Source organism: Balaenoptera ricei, chromosome 20 (assembly GCF_028023285.1).
Source record: "Balaenoptera ricei isolate mBalRic1 chromosome 20, mBalRic1.hap2, whole genome shotgun sequence".
Classification (NCBI taxonomy): Eukaryota; Metazoa; Chordata; class Mammalia; order Artiodactyla; family Balaenopteridae; genus Balaenoptera; species Balaenoptera ricei.
The window spans coordinates 52,802,836-52,819,809 of record NC_082658.1 but is presented as its reverse complement, the minus strand read 5'-3'; the positions used below and the strand labels follow the sequence as shown (position 1 = coordinate 52,819,809).

The 16,974-nt window shown below is 50.1% G+C and overlaps 1 protein-coding gene across 10 annotated transcripts in view; it reads left to right on the top strand.

The window, feature by feature from the left end:
- Nucleotides 1-758: 758 nt before the first annotated feature.
- FBXO39 (F-box protein 39) overlaps nucleotides 759-16,974 on the top strand; it is a 48,424-nt gene continuing 32,208 nt past the window's right edge. For 4 of the 10 annotated variants that reach the window (XR_009499586.1, XM_059907555.1, XM_059907553.1 and 1 more), the window contains exons 1-3: nucleotides 759-790; nucleotides 4,208-5,313; nucleotides 6,225-6,401. Coding sequence is in view for 9 of the 10 variants with exons in the window: in XM_059907555.1 (XP_059763538.1) it covers nucleotides 4,288-5,313; nucleotides 6,225-6,401 (1,203 nt within the window). In the remaining variant the exon portion in view is untranslated. Of the gene's footprint in view, nucleotides 791-4,207; nucleotides 5,314-6,224; nucleotides 8,217-8,240; nucleotides 8,921-10,008; nucleotides 10,348-16,974 lie in introns of those variants that run through there. The other 6 variants (XM_059907556.1, XM_059907554.1, XM_059907552.1 and 3 more) reach the window with 6 other exon arrangements.

Genomic DNA, 16,974 nt, shown 5'->3' with positions numbered 1-16,974 from the left:
ATGGAGAAAGGAAGAGAAAAATGAGGCTGGGTGGCAGGGGAGAGCCAGGTGAAGCACAAAGAGGTGCTAGTGAGGGCTGTTGGCAGGGAGACCAGCTGGGAGACACCTAGAGATGCAGCCCACCTCCCAGCAAACAGCACACCCTACCTTTCTGCCTGGCCCGTGGGGAGACCCCAGACCCCACCAGGGAAGGAAGGGCCCAGGACACCCCACCCTCCTGAAACTGGAAAAGTGGGGCATTTCTCAAGCTTTGTCAAGTTGGCAAAGTCAGGTTTGCTTAAGACTTTCCTTGGGTCGGCAGCGACAGTGGTTTCCCAGAGAGAGGCCCCGCACGCTGAGTCCCCGGGACCGGACAGGACCCCGGGGATGGGTCAGGACAGGAAAGGTGGCGACTGCGCGGGCCTGCGCCCCAAGTCCGGGGGCAGAACCTCTTCCTCGCATGAGGAGGGACGGGTAGGGGGCGCGGGGCCCAGCCTCCCGCCTCTGGCCCCCCGGCCAGGGCGCCTTCCCGGGCCATCTGCGCGGGGACCCGTCTTGCCCCGCACGCGCACGATCGGTTGAGCTGGCAACCCCAGGTTTGGGCCCCGCGGCCGCGGTTATGAGCAGAGCCCCGCAAGTGGCGGCGCGTCACAAAGGCGGCCGGGCGCTCGGCCTCTAGCCTCTGCGGGGCCTGGCGCGGAGCCGGCGGTGGCGCCGGTGGCGTCGGAGCCGAGGCGGCGCGGGCGCAGCAGGCCGGCGCTCGCGGTCCCAGCAGCCCGAGCAGAGAGCGGCGGGTCGTGGCGAGCAGCGGGTAAGGCGGCGCGAGCGGGCGCAGGCCGGGGACGCCCCCCGAGGCCAGCGCGGGGGTGCGGGGCTGCCCTCCTCACCTGCCGCCCCCGCGAGGCTCCTGGGCCACCTCCCCTCCCCGGGTGATCGGACACCCAGGTTTCCTCCCAGGCTTGGCAGCTGTGTGACGTGGTAAACCCAGCCTAGGTTCCAGCGTCCTTAGGCTGGGTTGGAATCCCGCTCCCCACCTAGCAGGCCATCTCACCGGGACACTTTCCTAACCTCCCATTTGTAAATACCTTCCCTACAGGGATGTTTTGGAAGCACCTTGCCACCCACTTTCGGATGGCAGCAAACACTTGTATAACATTTACTGTGTGCCAGGCACTGTTCTGTATATCAGCCCGTTTAATTCCCCCAACGCTAGGAGAAAGGTACTTTTATTACCCATATTTACAGATGTGGAGACTGAGGCATAAATAAATTAATTAACTTGCCTAAGGTCACATACCGCAGTTGACAGAACCAGGATCCAACCCACTAAGCTACAAGAGGGGAGGTTCCAGGCGGTAACATGACTTTTGGACCACTTGCAACACCTTTCCCAGCCCACCAAAGATGTTCTTCCAACCCCCCCGCCCCCCATGGCTTAAAGTGTCTGATAATTCTTCAGACCCTGTGACCTTGCTGGGTCAAAGGGCTTCGATTAGCTTTTGAACTGGTTAGCTTTTTTCTTTTCTTTTCTTTTCTTTTCTTTTCCCTTGGCCGCTCTGCGAGGCTTGTGGGATCTTAGTTCCCTGAACAGGGATCTAACTGGTGCCCCCTGCAGTGGAAGTGAGGAGTCCTAACCACTGGACCACGACGGAATTCCCTGGTTTAGCTTTTCTTGAGCATCTCTTAGGTCCCTTGCTCCTTACTAAGTGCCGTGGAGTCCCCTAGCCCCGGGCAGTTTATATGTGATTGAAGACACAACCTTATTTCTTCATTAGTTAAATGTTTAAGTACTTCCTCAAAAGAAGAATGAGGCTGTCCCTAGTCTCAAGGAGTGTGTGGGTTTCTGGGAGAGAAAGGCTTAGATTATACTAAGGATGGACACAGGGAGAGAGGGGAAAGAGAAGGGGAGCCGGCTGACCCCACTGGAGCCCTGTGTTCTGGGTGGGGGCAGGCTGCTACCAGTTCCTGTGTGGAGGTCTGTCTGGGTGGGAGATGGGAGGGCCGGCTGGAGGCAGGGGCCAAACTGTTCTGTAGGTGATCATGGGGTAGGGAGGACAAAGGCACGGGGGAAGACCCCAAAATAGGTCCCCTACGGGAGCTTGCTTGAGGATGCTCATCACCACTGTGCTGTTGGGGGGAGCTGGAAGAGGCCTGGGGGTCCATCACAGGGAGAGTGGGTAAGAGAAAGAAGGGGATACCCACCACCGGGTCTATTCGGATGACAGATGCCGTGTGAGACGTACGCAGGGCAACATGAATGATGCTTACAGACACTGAACACACATTTGGCAAGCACGCACACAAACAAAAAGCAGCACATCAAACACACTGGAATAGTTGCCTGTGGTGGGGAGCAATGGAGTGGGACATAGAATTAAAAGGGAATAAATGAATAAATAGAATCAAAGAGAGGTCTTGGGGGCTTCCCTGGTGGCGCAGTGGTTGAGAATCCGCCTGCCAATGCAGGGGACACGGGTTCGAGCCCTGGTCCGGGAAGATCCCACATGCCGCGGAGCAACTGGGCCCGTGAGCCACAATTACTGAGCCTGCACGTCTGGAGCCTGTGCTCTGCAACAAGAGAGGCCACGACAGTGAGAGGCCCGCGCACCGTGATGAAGAGTGGCCCCCACTTGCCACAACTAGAGAAAGCCCTCGCACAGAAACAAAGACCCAACACAGCCAAAAATAAATAAATAATTTAAAAAAAAAAGAGAGAGGTCTTGCACAGACAATTGTCTGTCCCGAACTGAAAATTATGATTAACTTGTCCCTCTGAACCCGAGGCCTGAAAAGTGGAGGTAGGAAAAAAGTGTAAGAGAAAGAGTAAGAAAGCCCAGGTCTAGCCTGAGTCCTGTTAGTAACTTGCTGTGTGACCATAGGCAAGCCCCTTTACCTCTCTGTGCCTAGTTTCCATCTGTTAAAAAAAAAAACAAAAACTCAATTCTCAGATCTCTTCCAGCTCTGAGTTTTTGTGAACCACAATGAATGATCTTGGGTTACCTGGTAAAGAAGCCAATAAAAGCTTTATGGAGTGGTAGGGCTTGAACTTTAAAAATGGGGGGTTTGGGAGAGGTAAAGAAAAGGAGGGTAGTTCTCAGGCAGGGGAAACATTGAAAGCAAAGCCATGAAGATTTTCACAGCAGATGGCTATGAAAAGTCTGACCGAGGGCTCAGTGTATCTGGCAGGGCCTTAGCCCAGTTCTTCCCTGGGACTCCCTAGCCTGGCTGGGGATACCACCTGCAATCCAACAGCCAAGTCAGAGAACTTTCAGTCCTCCCAGTACAGGTGTTCACCAGTTACCAAATCATGTCTGCCAAAGAACTCACTGCCCACCCCGATTCCCGCTATAATGCCACCCTAGTCCCAGGCTTCAAGCCTGGCCTCTACTACGGACCATCCTTCCTCCACTCCCCCAGAGTATTCTTTCTTTACCTCAAGACTGACCACGTCACTTCTGGGCGTGTGATCCTTCGACCTGCCCTGACCTCAGCTGAGGTTCTCCACCTTTGTTCTGCTGCTGCACCTTTTGAATATAAACACAGCCATCAGCAATGTCGCTCAACACAGACACTGATTCTCATCCAGAGAAGATGTCAGAATTCCAAAGTCTTAGGAAGAGGGGACAGTGAAAATCCCTGGCTGTAGGACACAGCCTTTATCACATCATTCAGAGCGTCTTGATTGATGCCCTTGAACCAGCACCTCCCACTGCTCCAGCTCCAGTTCCATCACTCCCTGACCCTCACAAGTTAAGCTCCAAGCAATTTTTAGTTCCGTGAATGTGAACACATCACGTATACTCACAGTTCTGTGGCTTTGCCCATCTTGTTCCCTCTGCCTGGAATATACCAGTTCCTCCACCACCAACCTGTCTGCCTTGCAAATCCTACTCACCCTGCAAAACCCAGCTCAGACGCCACCTCCTCTGAGCAGCCCTCTCTACTTCTCACACAGACAGAACTAATCCCCCCGTTTGTGCTACCCTGCACCATGAATATGCCTGAGGATTTTCATGTCTCCCACAGTGTTGTCATTGAGTCCCGGTCTATGTCCCTGATAGACCCCTGATGGGCTGTGACTCCTTGCAGGTGTGCACAGTGTGGTGGATTTATCATTGCACCCCCTGCACCAGCCCAGTACCTACACATGGGGCCATAGTGCAAGTTTGTTCCATTGGGTTTAATATGTGTTTGGCAGGTGATGGTTCTTCCTCTTTACTCCCCACAGAAAACAAGTGATTGCTTTGCTTTCCTCATTTTTGGAAGCCCTGCCTACCACACAGCTGCAGTGGACATCCCGGTTCCTTGATGGACGAAGAAGGCCAACCGATCCAGCCTCAAGACGAGAGCTGCTGGGCCACCCTTCCCGATGTGTGCCTACATCGTATTTTCTGGTGGCTGGGAGACAAAGACAGGTCCAGAGCGGCCCTTGTCTGCAGAAAGTGGAACCAGATGATGTATTCGGCTGACCTCTGGCGATACAGGACCATCACGTTTACTGGGAGACCTTCCAGGGTACACGCGTCCGAATTTGTGTCGGCTCTTTGGTATGTTAAGAAATTCGGTCGTTATCTGGAGCACCTGGAGATCAAATTGCTGCATCCTTACAACACTGTCCTGACCAAGAAGTTCCAGGTCACCATGCAAAGCCTTCTCTCGTGTCTGGGCAAGAGAAACAACCGTCTGAAATCTCTGTCCATGCAGCACCTGGAACTGGACCGCCTGGTCTGGAGGAACAGCATCAGGAACTTGCTCATGAAAAGCTTGAGCTCATTCTTGAAGAAAATGGGCAAACACCTGGATTATTTCAGCCTAAAAGGGGCTAGGCTCACCGTGGGGCAAGGCTGCCACATCCTCAACTCCCTGAGCTACTCAAGGAAAGAGAGTGTGGTGTCAGAGCTCAACCTCGAGGACTTCTTCAGCCACCACCTCGCTGTCTACAGCAGCCCCCAGTTCAACAAGACCATGGCCACGTTCCACAGCCTGGAGTCCCTGAGCCTCAACTACAACTGCATCTCCGACGAGCTGCTGGAGAACTTGTGTGAGAACAATGCCGGCACCCTCTGGACCATGAACATCAAGTGCCACAGTCATGACCCCCACGAGCAGGTCATCTGGGGCATGTCCTGGGCCAAGCTGGCGAGGTACGCCACCAACCTGAGAGTCAACTTCTTCTTTGAGCAAGTCATGGAGTATGAGCGCTTGGCCCGGATCCTCCTGCAGGAGATCCCCATCAGGAGCATCAGTCTGAGAAACTGCTCTTTCAGCGACCCCGACTGGTCCATGAGGCCCACTCTGACGGATCTCCTGCCCACCTTCCGGCACACTCTGCAGGTAGGTATGAGCTGAGGGCTGGGAGGCTTGTGAGGAGGGGCTGCCCCTCGGGTTCCTGCTACCTGCCTGGGCTGGGCTTGCACACACTCACTCAAGGTCAAATTGAGGTTCTGGGAAACGTCACCAAACTAAGCCTCCCCCGGTCCCCAAGACCACAGCAGAGGACAAAAGCTACTGCTCACTTCCTATACGTGGAACCAATTCCTGATTGGCTGTCAACCAAGGAAAGCTCCTACATCCCTGGCTCAGAGCTGTGAGGCCTGAGCATGAAGGTGCCTCTACAGGTGAGAAGCAGGTCAGCAGCTTCTTCTACTTCTCCACCCAGTCACAGCAGCACACAGGACCCAGTGTGACTCCAAACCAGACAAAAAGCCAAATTTGACCCAAGTTACAGAAGAGCTCAGAGGTGTGGGCTGTTCTCTAATCTGGCAGCTCCCGAGCTATAAAATTGGGATCATTTTGTTCCCCCCCCCACCGCCCCGCAAAGACCTCTCAGAAGGCTGTGAGGATTGATACTGAAGCGTATAAATACCACTACTAACAGTGAGGGATGACAAATTGCTAAGAGCTCATTTACGCTCACACAGCCCTGAAGTGGGCAGGCAGACATCATAACCATTCGGTGCTGCCCATGGTCACCTGGCTAGTCCATCGCAGAGCCAGGACCACCACTTTGGTCTCCAGACTCCAGATACATTGCCTCGAAACTCCAAGTTTCGTAAATTTGGATGAGATCACTTTCATTCCCAAATCCCTTCTTCCGACACCTGCGTGTCCAGTGCCCCTTATCTAAAGCGCTTGAACCACCGTGGGCTGCCAGGCCAAAGCCAGGGCACGAAGGTGTTATGAAATGATCCAGCCAATCCCAGCATCTCTGTCCACATCCGTCTTCCCCTTTGGTGCTTTTCCAGAAACTAACTTTTGAGTTCAACAACAAAAATGAGTCTCTGGACAAGGAGCTGCACCGCCTCATCTTATCCTGCAGGAAGTTGTTTTACTTCAAAATCTGGGCTTTCCTTGATGTTAAGTTTGTGGAGCAGATCCTGCAGAGTCAGGAAGAAGGGCGGTGTGCCCTGCGCACACTCAAGGTAAGAGCCCCCCCGGGGTGGGTTCCATGGGGATCGGGCAAGGGCATCCAGGCCCCTGGGCGGGCAGGCGTCCAGCCCCAGTGTTCCTGCTCTGGGGTGAAGGTCAGGAGTGAGGCAGGGCATGGGGGGGATGGACGTCTCACAAGTCTGTCCATTGGAAATTAACAGTTTCACGGAAGGGAATCTGGAGCTTTCATCCTTAGTTGGGTTTGGGCTTTTCCTGATTCTGCCAACAATTGTACGTGTACATCATTCAGATTGTCTTCGGGGTCCGGGTGATGTAGCCACTGTGTGTGTGTGTGTGTGTGTGTGTGTGTGTGTGCGCGCGCGCGCGGAGGTGTTTGTCTATCGGCACAGGTGAGAATTTACACAAACAGATATGAGACGAATGAAGAGGACAGGACACTGTGGGAAATTTACAGGAAGTACAGACAGCTGATCGATTCAGAGCTTAACTATGTTGTCATCGCTTACTCCATGAGGTAACGAGCGCTCTCCAGAGGAAGAAAGCCAAGAGCACTTTGAATTTTGACAATCCGAGCCTCACAGAATGACACTTGGGGCATCCCTTACCCCCACCCCTTTTTCTCCTCTCTCTCCTCTTTACTAGTTTCACACCAACATGACACCCCAGCAACGGCTGGGACTTCTATGTGAAGACCCCAGGTGACTTTAAAGTGCTATCTTTACCAACTATTCGGGGGTGATTTCTTTTTTTGTCATTTGGTTTTGCTTTTTGACCCTCACTCAGCCACAGAGCTGAAAGCCCAAAGCCGCTTGGAGCAGTGTCTTACTCGGGGACCCTGACTAATCTCCCTCTGGAAAAGGTGTAAGTAGCCAGAGAGCAAATAGAGCAGCTGCATTTTCCACTGACTGTCAGTGTCAATTCAGAAACACTTTCTATCCTGGCTGACCTTCACATCAGAGCCTCCTGCCACTGACGCTGGCCAGGCCTGATCTCAGATGAATGAAATTCACCAGCACATCCTAGAGTGAAGCAGGGAAATTCCCTCGTTTAGAAGGAGCCTGCTCAGAGCCGGAACTCCCTCCCACAGGAGATCAGCCCCTAATTTATCAGTGTTGTGGACTCGGGTCTCCCGCATCTGCTTTTCTGGTGTCTCCTTTATTCCCCATCCAGGCAGCATGGCGCCCAGCCTGCTACAAACGTTCAGTTCTCATGTGGGGCTGAACCAGAAGTGGCCTTTACACTCATATTCACGAAGAATCTGTAATGTCCTGGAGAACTATTCCTAATGCAATGTTAAGTGAAACAGTAGCCCTCGAGGAGGAACTAAAAGTCCTTGACTTTCCTTAATGGTTAAACTATGATTATTTTGTCTTCTTTGACTGTTTGCATTTCTTTCTGCATTTTCTTGCTTCTCTGATTAAATTTATTCTTTGGCTAAAGTTTTTCTACAGACAAGAGGTGGCAGAGGGTAAGGGGTATCTGTCCCAGGAAGGCCCCATAGGGTCCTGCTTGGTTATAATCTAAGGAGAGCTCCCAGGTCTTAGTTGCTGAAACCAGAAGGGCCCTTGGGAGCCATCTAGTGCCTGTGGACCAGAAACGAGGCAGCTTGCTTTAGCGGAGAGGGAAGGCTCAGCTGGAGTGCAGACCACCTGGGAGACTGACTGATTGATTGATTGGTATAATGACTTATTCATGCTGTGGACCAGTTCTGGTTAGTTTCCTTTCATCCCCAAACACAGAATCTAAGCATAGAGGACTCTTTTATGGAAAATATGTTAACAGAAGTAACATTTTTATGAACATGTTTTCCATAAAAGAGTGAATTCGTTTTCCAGTTTTGCAAATCTCTTGCACATCCCGCTTAATAGCAGACAGCTGGGTTCTCATCCGGGTTTCTGTGGTCTGTCATAACGTCAAACGCCGTGCGTGGAGCCTCCGCAAAACTCCAGAGAGAATTAGAGTGAAAAAGGCACGTAACGTCTTGCTATTAGTGGATCTCTTGAAAAACGGTCTCAAGGACCCTCAAAGATTCCCCTGACCACACAGAGAGCTACCGCACAGACCTTCCTGTTCCCCGAGGAATCGAAACAGCATCAAGCCCGGGAGAGTCCTAGTGGGAATGTGCAGAGGACACGAGGTTTCCGAACCCACGGATTTTTAACGGGTATCCACTTTTTTATTTACCGCATTCAGAGGCGCAGTGGTAGGTGGAGACACAGACTTGTGGCCTCGCTGGGTGACAGCTTATCCACGCCTGTCCTCCAGTGCAGGGCAAGAGGCCAGAGGGCCGCTCCCACACGCCTCCCCCTGCTGAGGGTCCGCAGAGAGCACGCGGTTCTTTGCAGAAACGCGCAGAAGAAACTGGCACGTCCTGTCTTGTACTTATGAGCAGGAAACACATTCTGACTTCCCGGTGCCTCCTCTCAGCTGTTGGCGGAGCTGATGAAGCCCCGGCCACCCAGTGACTGGGGTCAGCGCCTCAGAATTTACGAAGATAGGAGGAAAGTAGGGCTGTGATCAGACTAAGGTGTAAACAGTTACCCCAGGCAAATTGACAGTGAAAGTGCAGTTTTTCTTTTCTTTTCTTTTTTTTTATTTATTTTTGGCTGTGTTGGGTCTTCGTTTCTGTGCGAGGGCTTTCTCTAGTTGCGGCGAGCGGGGGCCACTCTTCATTGCGGTGCGCGGGCCTCTCACTATCGCGGCCTCTCTTGTTGCGGAGCACAGGCTCCAGACGCGCAAGCTCAGTAGTTGTGGCTCACGGGCCCAGTTGCTCCGCGGCATGTGGGATCTTCCCGGACCAGGGCTCGAACCCGTGTCCCCTGCATTGGCAGGCAGATTCTCAACCACTGCGCCACCAGGGAAGCCCAGTTTTTCATTTTTGAAAAGACTGTCAGGGGCGGACCTCTGACTCTCTGGGCTGGAAGGATTCTGAGACTTGGGTTCTTGGTCCACTCAGGTCACTAATTTGTGTGACCCTAAATAAGTTCTTTATCCTGCTCAGGTCTTAGTTTCTGCCATTTGTCAAATGGGAAAAGCTGAACAGTGTATCACTGAGGTCCCTGAAAGACTAATAATGCTGGGATGGGGTGTGTGACACTGAACCTGGTGTGAATGGCCACATTCCTCAGCCCCAAAGTGCCTGGGCTTCCAAGCCAGGCTGCCTGGGTTTGAGTCCTGAGCTGCCCCTCACTTGCTGTGGGTGTGCCCTTCGGCAAGTATTTCCCGTCCCCCCGAGTGTTAACAGCTCTGTTTGTGCATGGAAAAATAATAGCGCCTTCCACCCGGGTCTGCTCTGAGGGATCAATGATTTAATACATGTGATACCACACATAAGCCTATCCCTTGGACGTTCAACAAGTGTTGGCTTTTATCTTGTTTAATAAATGAGGAAACAGACTCAGAAAAGGAAGGTCACTTGCCCAAAGTCATACAGCCAGTCCGTGGCAGAACCAATACTATGGTTTTCTGATTCAGAACCCAGAACTCTTTCTCCCAACCCTAAGGATAAAACGCGAAGAATCCAGTTCCCCTCCCCATCCCTACTCAGCCCATGCCAGACAGATAATTAAAGTGATCACTGGTTGAGTATTTACTATGTGATAGGTATTAATTCACAGTTTCATTTAATCCTCACTACAGCTCTTGAAGGTAGAGACTGTTATCCCTCTTTGAGAGAGAGAAGAAAACTGAGGCTTAGCAAGATGAACCTGCCCAAGGTCACACACTTAGGAAGCTTTGGAAGTGAGCCTCAAACCCAACCCAACTCCAAAGCCATTCTCTTACTTACCACGTATCGCCTCCCACAGCAAAAAGATTTGGAGTCAATTATACTGTAATTCCATTTAGCACAAGAGCGTGTGGAGGAGAGGATCAATGAAAACTTTTGTTTTACTGTGTTTAGCTTAGAAATGCTGCCGGGTCCAACAGATCTCTTAAGAACCAAGTATCTGAGTAAAACAGAACAATATGAATTCATTGTTACGATGTTTTTAGGATGATGTCATTGTTTCAGAAAAAAACGTCACCAGCGGTAACTTGATAGAAACAATCTTTTATTAAAACAAAATAGTCCGCTTCTTTTTTTTTATAGTTTATTCAGATTTTCTTAGTTTTTTTGTTTTTTTTTTTTAATTTTTATTTATTTATTTATTTATTTATTTATGGCTGTGTTGGGTCTTTGTTTCTTGTGCGAGGGCTTTCTCTAGTTGTGGCAAGCGGGGGCCACTCTTCATCGCGGTGCGCGGGCCTCTCACTATCGCAGCCTCTCTTGTTGCGGAGCACAGGCTCCAGACACGCAGGCTCAGTAGTTGTGGCTCACGCGCCCAGTTGCTCCGCGGCATGTGGGATCTTCCCAGACCAGGGCTCGAACCCCTGTCCCCTGCATTGGCAGGCAGATTCTCAACCACTGCGCCACCAGGGAAGCCCTAGTCCGCTTCTTTGATGGATACTTACCCCTTTATACAAGTGACCCAAACAGCTATTCCAGAGAGGGGACCTACAGAAAATTTGATTTGCAGTTGGAGGCCACAGAATTGTATTAGTTCACTGGATGAATATCACACACGGAGAGAAATTTGCCTGCCTTCCCTGGGTGGTGTTTAGAAAATTGATCTGATTCCTATTCCTCTACATTTGCAAAAGTACAGATTTTAAAAAACACTGTCTAGACACAGCCACACAGAAAATCTCCAATGTTCAGGTGGTGTGTAAGCCCCTTGAGAGCATACATTTTTGCTTTGTTCATTGTGTATCCCGCGTGCGTAGAACTGTGCCAGGCACAGCAGAGGCACTCACCATTGAATGATTTAAAATAAGATCTTGTTGAGGTGTGAGTCCACCTTTGTTTACAGTAAATAATTGCTTTTTTAAATATTTATTTATTTGGTTGTACCAGGTCTTAGTTGCGGCAGGCAAGCTCCTTAGTTGCAGCTTGCCAGCTCCTTAGTTGTAGTATGCAAACTCTTAGTTGTGGCATGCACGTGGGATCTAGTTCCCTGACCAGGGATCGAACCCCGGCCCCCTGCATTGGGAGCATGGAGTCCCCTGCACCACCAGGGAAGTCCCTAAATAATTGTTTCAAAGTAAAATTTGTACAGATTTTTAAAATATTTCTTAAAAGTTAATGTGCGTGATAGGAAACTGAAAAACACAAGAAGCAAAAAAAGTCACCCATAATCACAGTTTACAGTTTGACGTGTCCTTCTAGGTCCCATGTATGTATCTACACAACTAAACATCCATTTTTATGTAATTAAGATTGTATAGTTATGTATCATGCTTTTTCACACATCATGAATATTCACTGTTTCAAAGTGCCAAAGCTATTCCATATATGAGTATTTTGATAACCAAGAATACACTATACCAACTCAATCAGGAAGAAAAAAATGTAATCCTGCCTCTCTTGGCGACAAACATATCACAAAAGACAAAATTGGCAACAGGCCTCTAGCTAAAGATATTGTCAGTTATGATTAAAATACTGCATTCCCTTAATGTTCAATTAAAATTGAAATATAGGGACTTCCCTGGTGGTCCAGTGGTTAAGACTCCATGCTTCTCCTGCCGGGGGCACAGGTTCAATCCCTAGTTGGGGAACTAAGATCTCCGTGTGCCACGTGGCTTGGCGACCCCCCCCCACAAAAAAAATGAGAGATAAAGCAACAGAGTACACAAAGTATAATGCTTCTAAGAGAATTCATTATCCAATGTATACTATTAAAATATTAGCAAGGAGGGGCTTCCCTGGTGGCGCAGTGGTTGGGAGTCCGCCTGCCAATGCAGGGCACATGGGTTCGGGCCTTGGTCTGGGAGGATCCCACATGCCGTGGAGCGGATGGGCCCGTGGGCCACAATTGCTGGGCCTGCGCGTCTGGAGCCTGTGCTCCGCAACGGGAGAGGCCGCGATGGCGAGAGGCCCGCGCGCCGCGATGGGGAGTGGCCCCCACTTGCCGCGATTGGGGAGAGCCCTCGCACAGAGACGGGGACCCAACACAGCCATAAATAAATAAACAAATAAAATTTTAAAAAAAATTAAAAAAAAAAAAGATAGTCCAAAAAATTTTAAAAAATAATAATAATATTAGCAAGGAGATATGTTTCCATTGAATTACTCAGCAACGTATTTCTATAGTACAGCCGAGATGCACACACATCAGTGGTCAGCCTCAAAATGTAAATACGAACACATCCACACACATCCCTCCCTCTCGAACCAGCGCACAGACACAGTGCGTACTGTTCAGAAAGGTGGTTTGGCCAATCCCTCCCCCCGCAAAATAACAATATTTCATATGAATCTTAACAAAAAGATACTTACAAAATGTCTTTTTACTACCTCTACTTTTAACATATATCAGGCGCTTCAGAACATCCACTAGATACTTCAAAAAAAGTATTTAGCATTGTCAACTATTTATACAGCAGTGAGGAATAAAATGCACACACAGAACAATGGTTATGACATGGAAATGTCTCCCAAGTGTGACCAGTCTGGCACAGAAGCTTCTTTCCTTCCTCCTCAAGGTCTGCCACTCCATGTCCTCTAACCCACTGGACATACGTGGACCTGGATCACCCCTGATGTCACTTCTAGAGGTGATTTAACTATTCCATTTCAAAATGTCATTTCCAGAAGACATTTCTTTCCTATGACTTTTTAAAAAAACAAATGGGCATTGACAAGATGTGCGATTTTCTAACTCTGTTATCCGTGGGCAACCTCTTTACATCTAGAAGGCCTAGATGGGGCAAGTTTTCTTTTGAAAAGTGGTGCGGGTGGAGGGTGGTGAGTTGCGAGTAGCTTTTTCGTATTATGTAGACAGGCCTTCTATAAACAGCCAGTAAATCTAACCAAAAGGTGGTGGGCACTTCCCATTGGCTAAATATGGTCTGTTATTCCACCATTTCTATCTCCTGAGATCAAGGTCTGGTAGAAACGACAACCACTGCCCTTCAACCCCTCCTCACCCGGGGCTCTGCTCACCCATTAAGGCCTTTGTCAGATGTTGTCTGGTCCAGGTGAGGCACCCGTTGTCGACCAGGGCTCCACTCACCTGCCAGGCCCATTAAGGTGTCCGGACAAGGGGACGTCTTGTCCAGTTGGGACAGAGCGGTCACCCCACGTCCAGGATCTACACAGCTCCAAGGCCTGAGGGTGGCCAAGCTGCTGTCCAGGTAGACCCACCTTCTCGGGCCCTCAGAGTTCTTACAGCCTCCGTGGGGTTCGAGTGGCCGCTGTTCTCGCCCTGCCCCACCCAACTCCCAGAAGTGCCACCGCTGGGCGGGGGCTTCGCCTGAGCCCCCAGCTTTGGGCCGAGAGATCAGGCAGTCAGCAGGGTCTGGCTAGGAGATGGGGGCAGGGGAGAGGTCTGGGCCCAGCCAATGGGCAGCCTGTCCCCAGCCCCCAGGTTACCTGCTGGCCGAAGGCCCGAGGACCTGGATGGAGGGCCTCACGGGAGAAGGCCATAATCCACTTCTCACCACGCTCTCTGCCCGAACTCCAAAGTAAAATGTTTTGTTTTGCCCACCTTACTGAGTAATAAGGCAAATATGTCTTTTTTCTTTTTTAAGCCATCGATAAGAACACACGTTTATGGCACCAATACAACTGTGCAGTTATTTTAGTCAACTCTCTTGTGTACTTTTCGACCACAGGCTGGTAATATAAGGCCTTCTCAGCACAACAAACCTTACAAATCACTTTACCAGCCCCTCTCACCACCACCCCAGTGTCCCCTCTTCACAGATGAGGAAAATAAGGCCCTGGGGGGCTGGGGGTCTCGCCTACCAGTCTTCAATAAGTAGCAAAACTGGAAGCAAAAGCATGTCTAACCCCAAGGCCTTTGTGCTTTGTCGGCCACAACCATTCCTAGGGAATTTATCCAATCCCCTTCCCCTCCTCCCCAGGGGAAACCTTCTAAGTCACAGCCTAACTTTGCCACTCACCTATGTAACTGATGGCCTACCTGTGACTGAGGAATTAGACAACTTTAGAGAAATACAGGTACAAGAAGAATGACAAAGATGTTTCCTGAAGGACCATTAGTTATAGCAGAAAAGTAAAATCAAGTAAAGAGTCCATTAGCTTGGGAGTGGGTGACCTAGCACTGGTAATTCTGCATCATGCAGCAATTTAAAGACGGAGGTGGGTCTTCATGTCTCCACGTGGACACCCTTCAAGACGTACTAAGCGAAAAAAAGCAAGCTGCAGGTCTCTCCTGCGAGGGTCAGGCCACAGGGCTGTCCCGTGGCCTCCCACCTCGGGTTCCTGCGGCCCCTCTGGCTCTGGGGCTCATCAAGCTCCGTGCTACGCCCCCAGCTGGCCTCCTGGCCACCGCCTCGACCCCCCACCGCAGACAAGACCAGACACCGGGGAAAGCGATCCCTGCAGGTGGGAGCCAGTGTCCACCTGCTTCCTTCAGGGGCCCAGACGCTGAAGACCAGGGTTTCCTTTCGTGGTGGTCGAGGAAACCGGAGAACAGCCAGTCTCATTTGAGGAGGTGGGAGTTAGAAGCGACAAGGAACAGGTGGGCCACAGGGGTCGCCGACTAGCTGCTGGCTCTGGCCCCGCCCCCAGGCTCTGATTGGCTAAAGCCAAAGCTTCGGGCCGCGCCGCTCACTCGCGGGAGCATTTCAATGAATGGACCTGGACCGCTCTTCGGCTGCCTTCTGGGAACCCCCACCTAGGTCGCCCCTGCCTAATTACCTGCCTTTCTCCAGAACTTGAACTTGACCGTGGTTTACAGGGTCTTACATGATGTGACCCCAGTCCACCTCCCTGGGCTCTTCTTGTACCACCTTCCCCTTTTCTCCAGCCACATTGGCCTTTTCTCGGTTCACTAAAAAGGCCAAATGAGATTGTTTTCCCCAGATACTCACATGACTGCCACCTTCTTGTTGTTCACCTTTATCTCAGCTCATCCAAAAGGCCTTCTCCCATCACTCAATCTAAAGTGGCAGCCTGTCCTGTCACTGGTATCTCATCATCGTATTTCCAGCACCACACTTCCCACTATCTAAAATGACTTTGTGGTTTAAGTGTACCGTCTGCCTCTGGATTGAGCTCCACGAGGACAGGAAGCTCTGTCTAATTCATCTCTAATCTCAGCCTAACACAGTCCCTGACACTGTAAATTGGAGCCCAGCAAGTATTTGATGTTACTGAACAAACAAATAACCCCACCCCACCCAACACACACACACCAATGGTGTGCAATAGCTATGAGTATACCTTTGCTGACTGGCCGAAGATTCAGTGGGTTTCCCTGTGCAGGGGGCATTGCTGGAGGCATCGAGATCTATAGTAGCTTCTCTATGGAGAATGTGACAACCCAGCTACAGTTAGATGAACAAGCGAATCCTCCCGCTTCAAGGGAGTAAGTGAGAGTCTTCCTAATTTTTACATTTTTTAAAGGCTTGCCAAAATTCATAGATGAATTTGAAGTAAAAATACTTTCAGGCAACAGATCCTGGTTTCAGGATCTGAAAGCCTGAGATCCAGTTAAGCCTCGGTCACTCATTAGCCATGTGCCCTCTGGCGAGTCAATTTCTGCTTCTGTGCCCTCGTTTCTTCATTTGAGATCCTGTCAGTGAAAATGCGTTACAAATTGTAAAGCTCTTTTGCTGGATGGGAGAGCTCTTCGTAAGAGTTGGAGCCAGTGATCCCTTGCCACCTCTGCCCCAAATCACCTGGTGCACACCCCTGCCACTTCCCAGGCCTCAGTTTTCCCATCTGTACAATGAGGACGATGGATAAGTGGTTTTCAAACTGTGCTCCCTGGGGTCCCCTGGGGAACGCTACAGAGAGAGACTGTTGGTGAAGCTCTGTTCCCAGACATCCTGCTTTGGGCAAAGGAGCTCTCCCTCCAATTTTTGCTTAACCACAATTATCCCATAAGATTGTGTTTGACAAAGCACACATGTGGCCTAAGCTCAGCCAGTTAGATAACTGATCTCAGGTCTTTTCATTTGTGTGAGTGACTTCAGTATTTGGAGATGAGGATCATGGACCAGTTTGGCCCTTCCAAGAGACATTGCCATGCTTCTGGCTTCTTGGTCTTTTAGAACAGATTTTGTCAATCAGGACACTCTTCCGAACCACAGAACACAGAAAATGATTGAGTGACAATTTCCCCCATCTTTCCAAAAGCCTTTGCCTTTTCTCTTTCTTCCTGCCTGGACCCAGACTCTAGACCTAAACCATGGGGATGTTGGAGCTACACTAGGATGGTATGGTAAGGAGCCTGTGCTTTGAGGACTTTTCAACCTGTTGTATTAGCCCCAGACTGTATATCTTTATTTTTTAAATGGAATTATAATTTACATACAATACTTGTTTCAGGTGTACAACATAGTGATTCAATATTTTTATGTTTTATGAAATGATCACCATAAGTCTGGTTACCATATGTCAACACACAGAGTTGTTACAGTATTATTGACTATATTCCCTATGCTGTGCATTACATCCCAATGAATGAATTATTTATTTATTTATTTGGCTGCATTGGGTCTTAGTTGCTGCATGTGGGCTTTCTCTAGTTGCAACTAGCGGGGGCTACTTTTCGTTGCGGTGCGTGGGCTTCTCATTGCAGTGACTTCTCT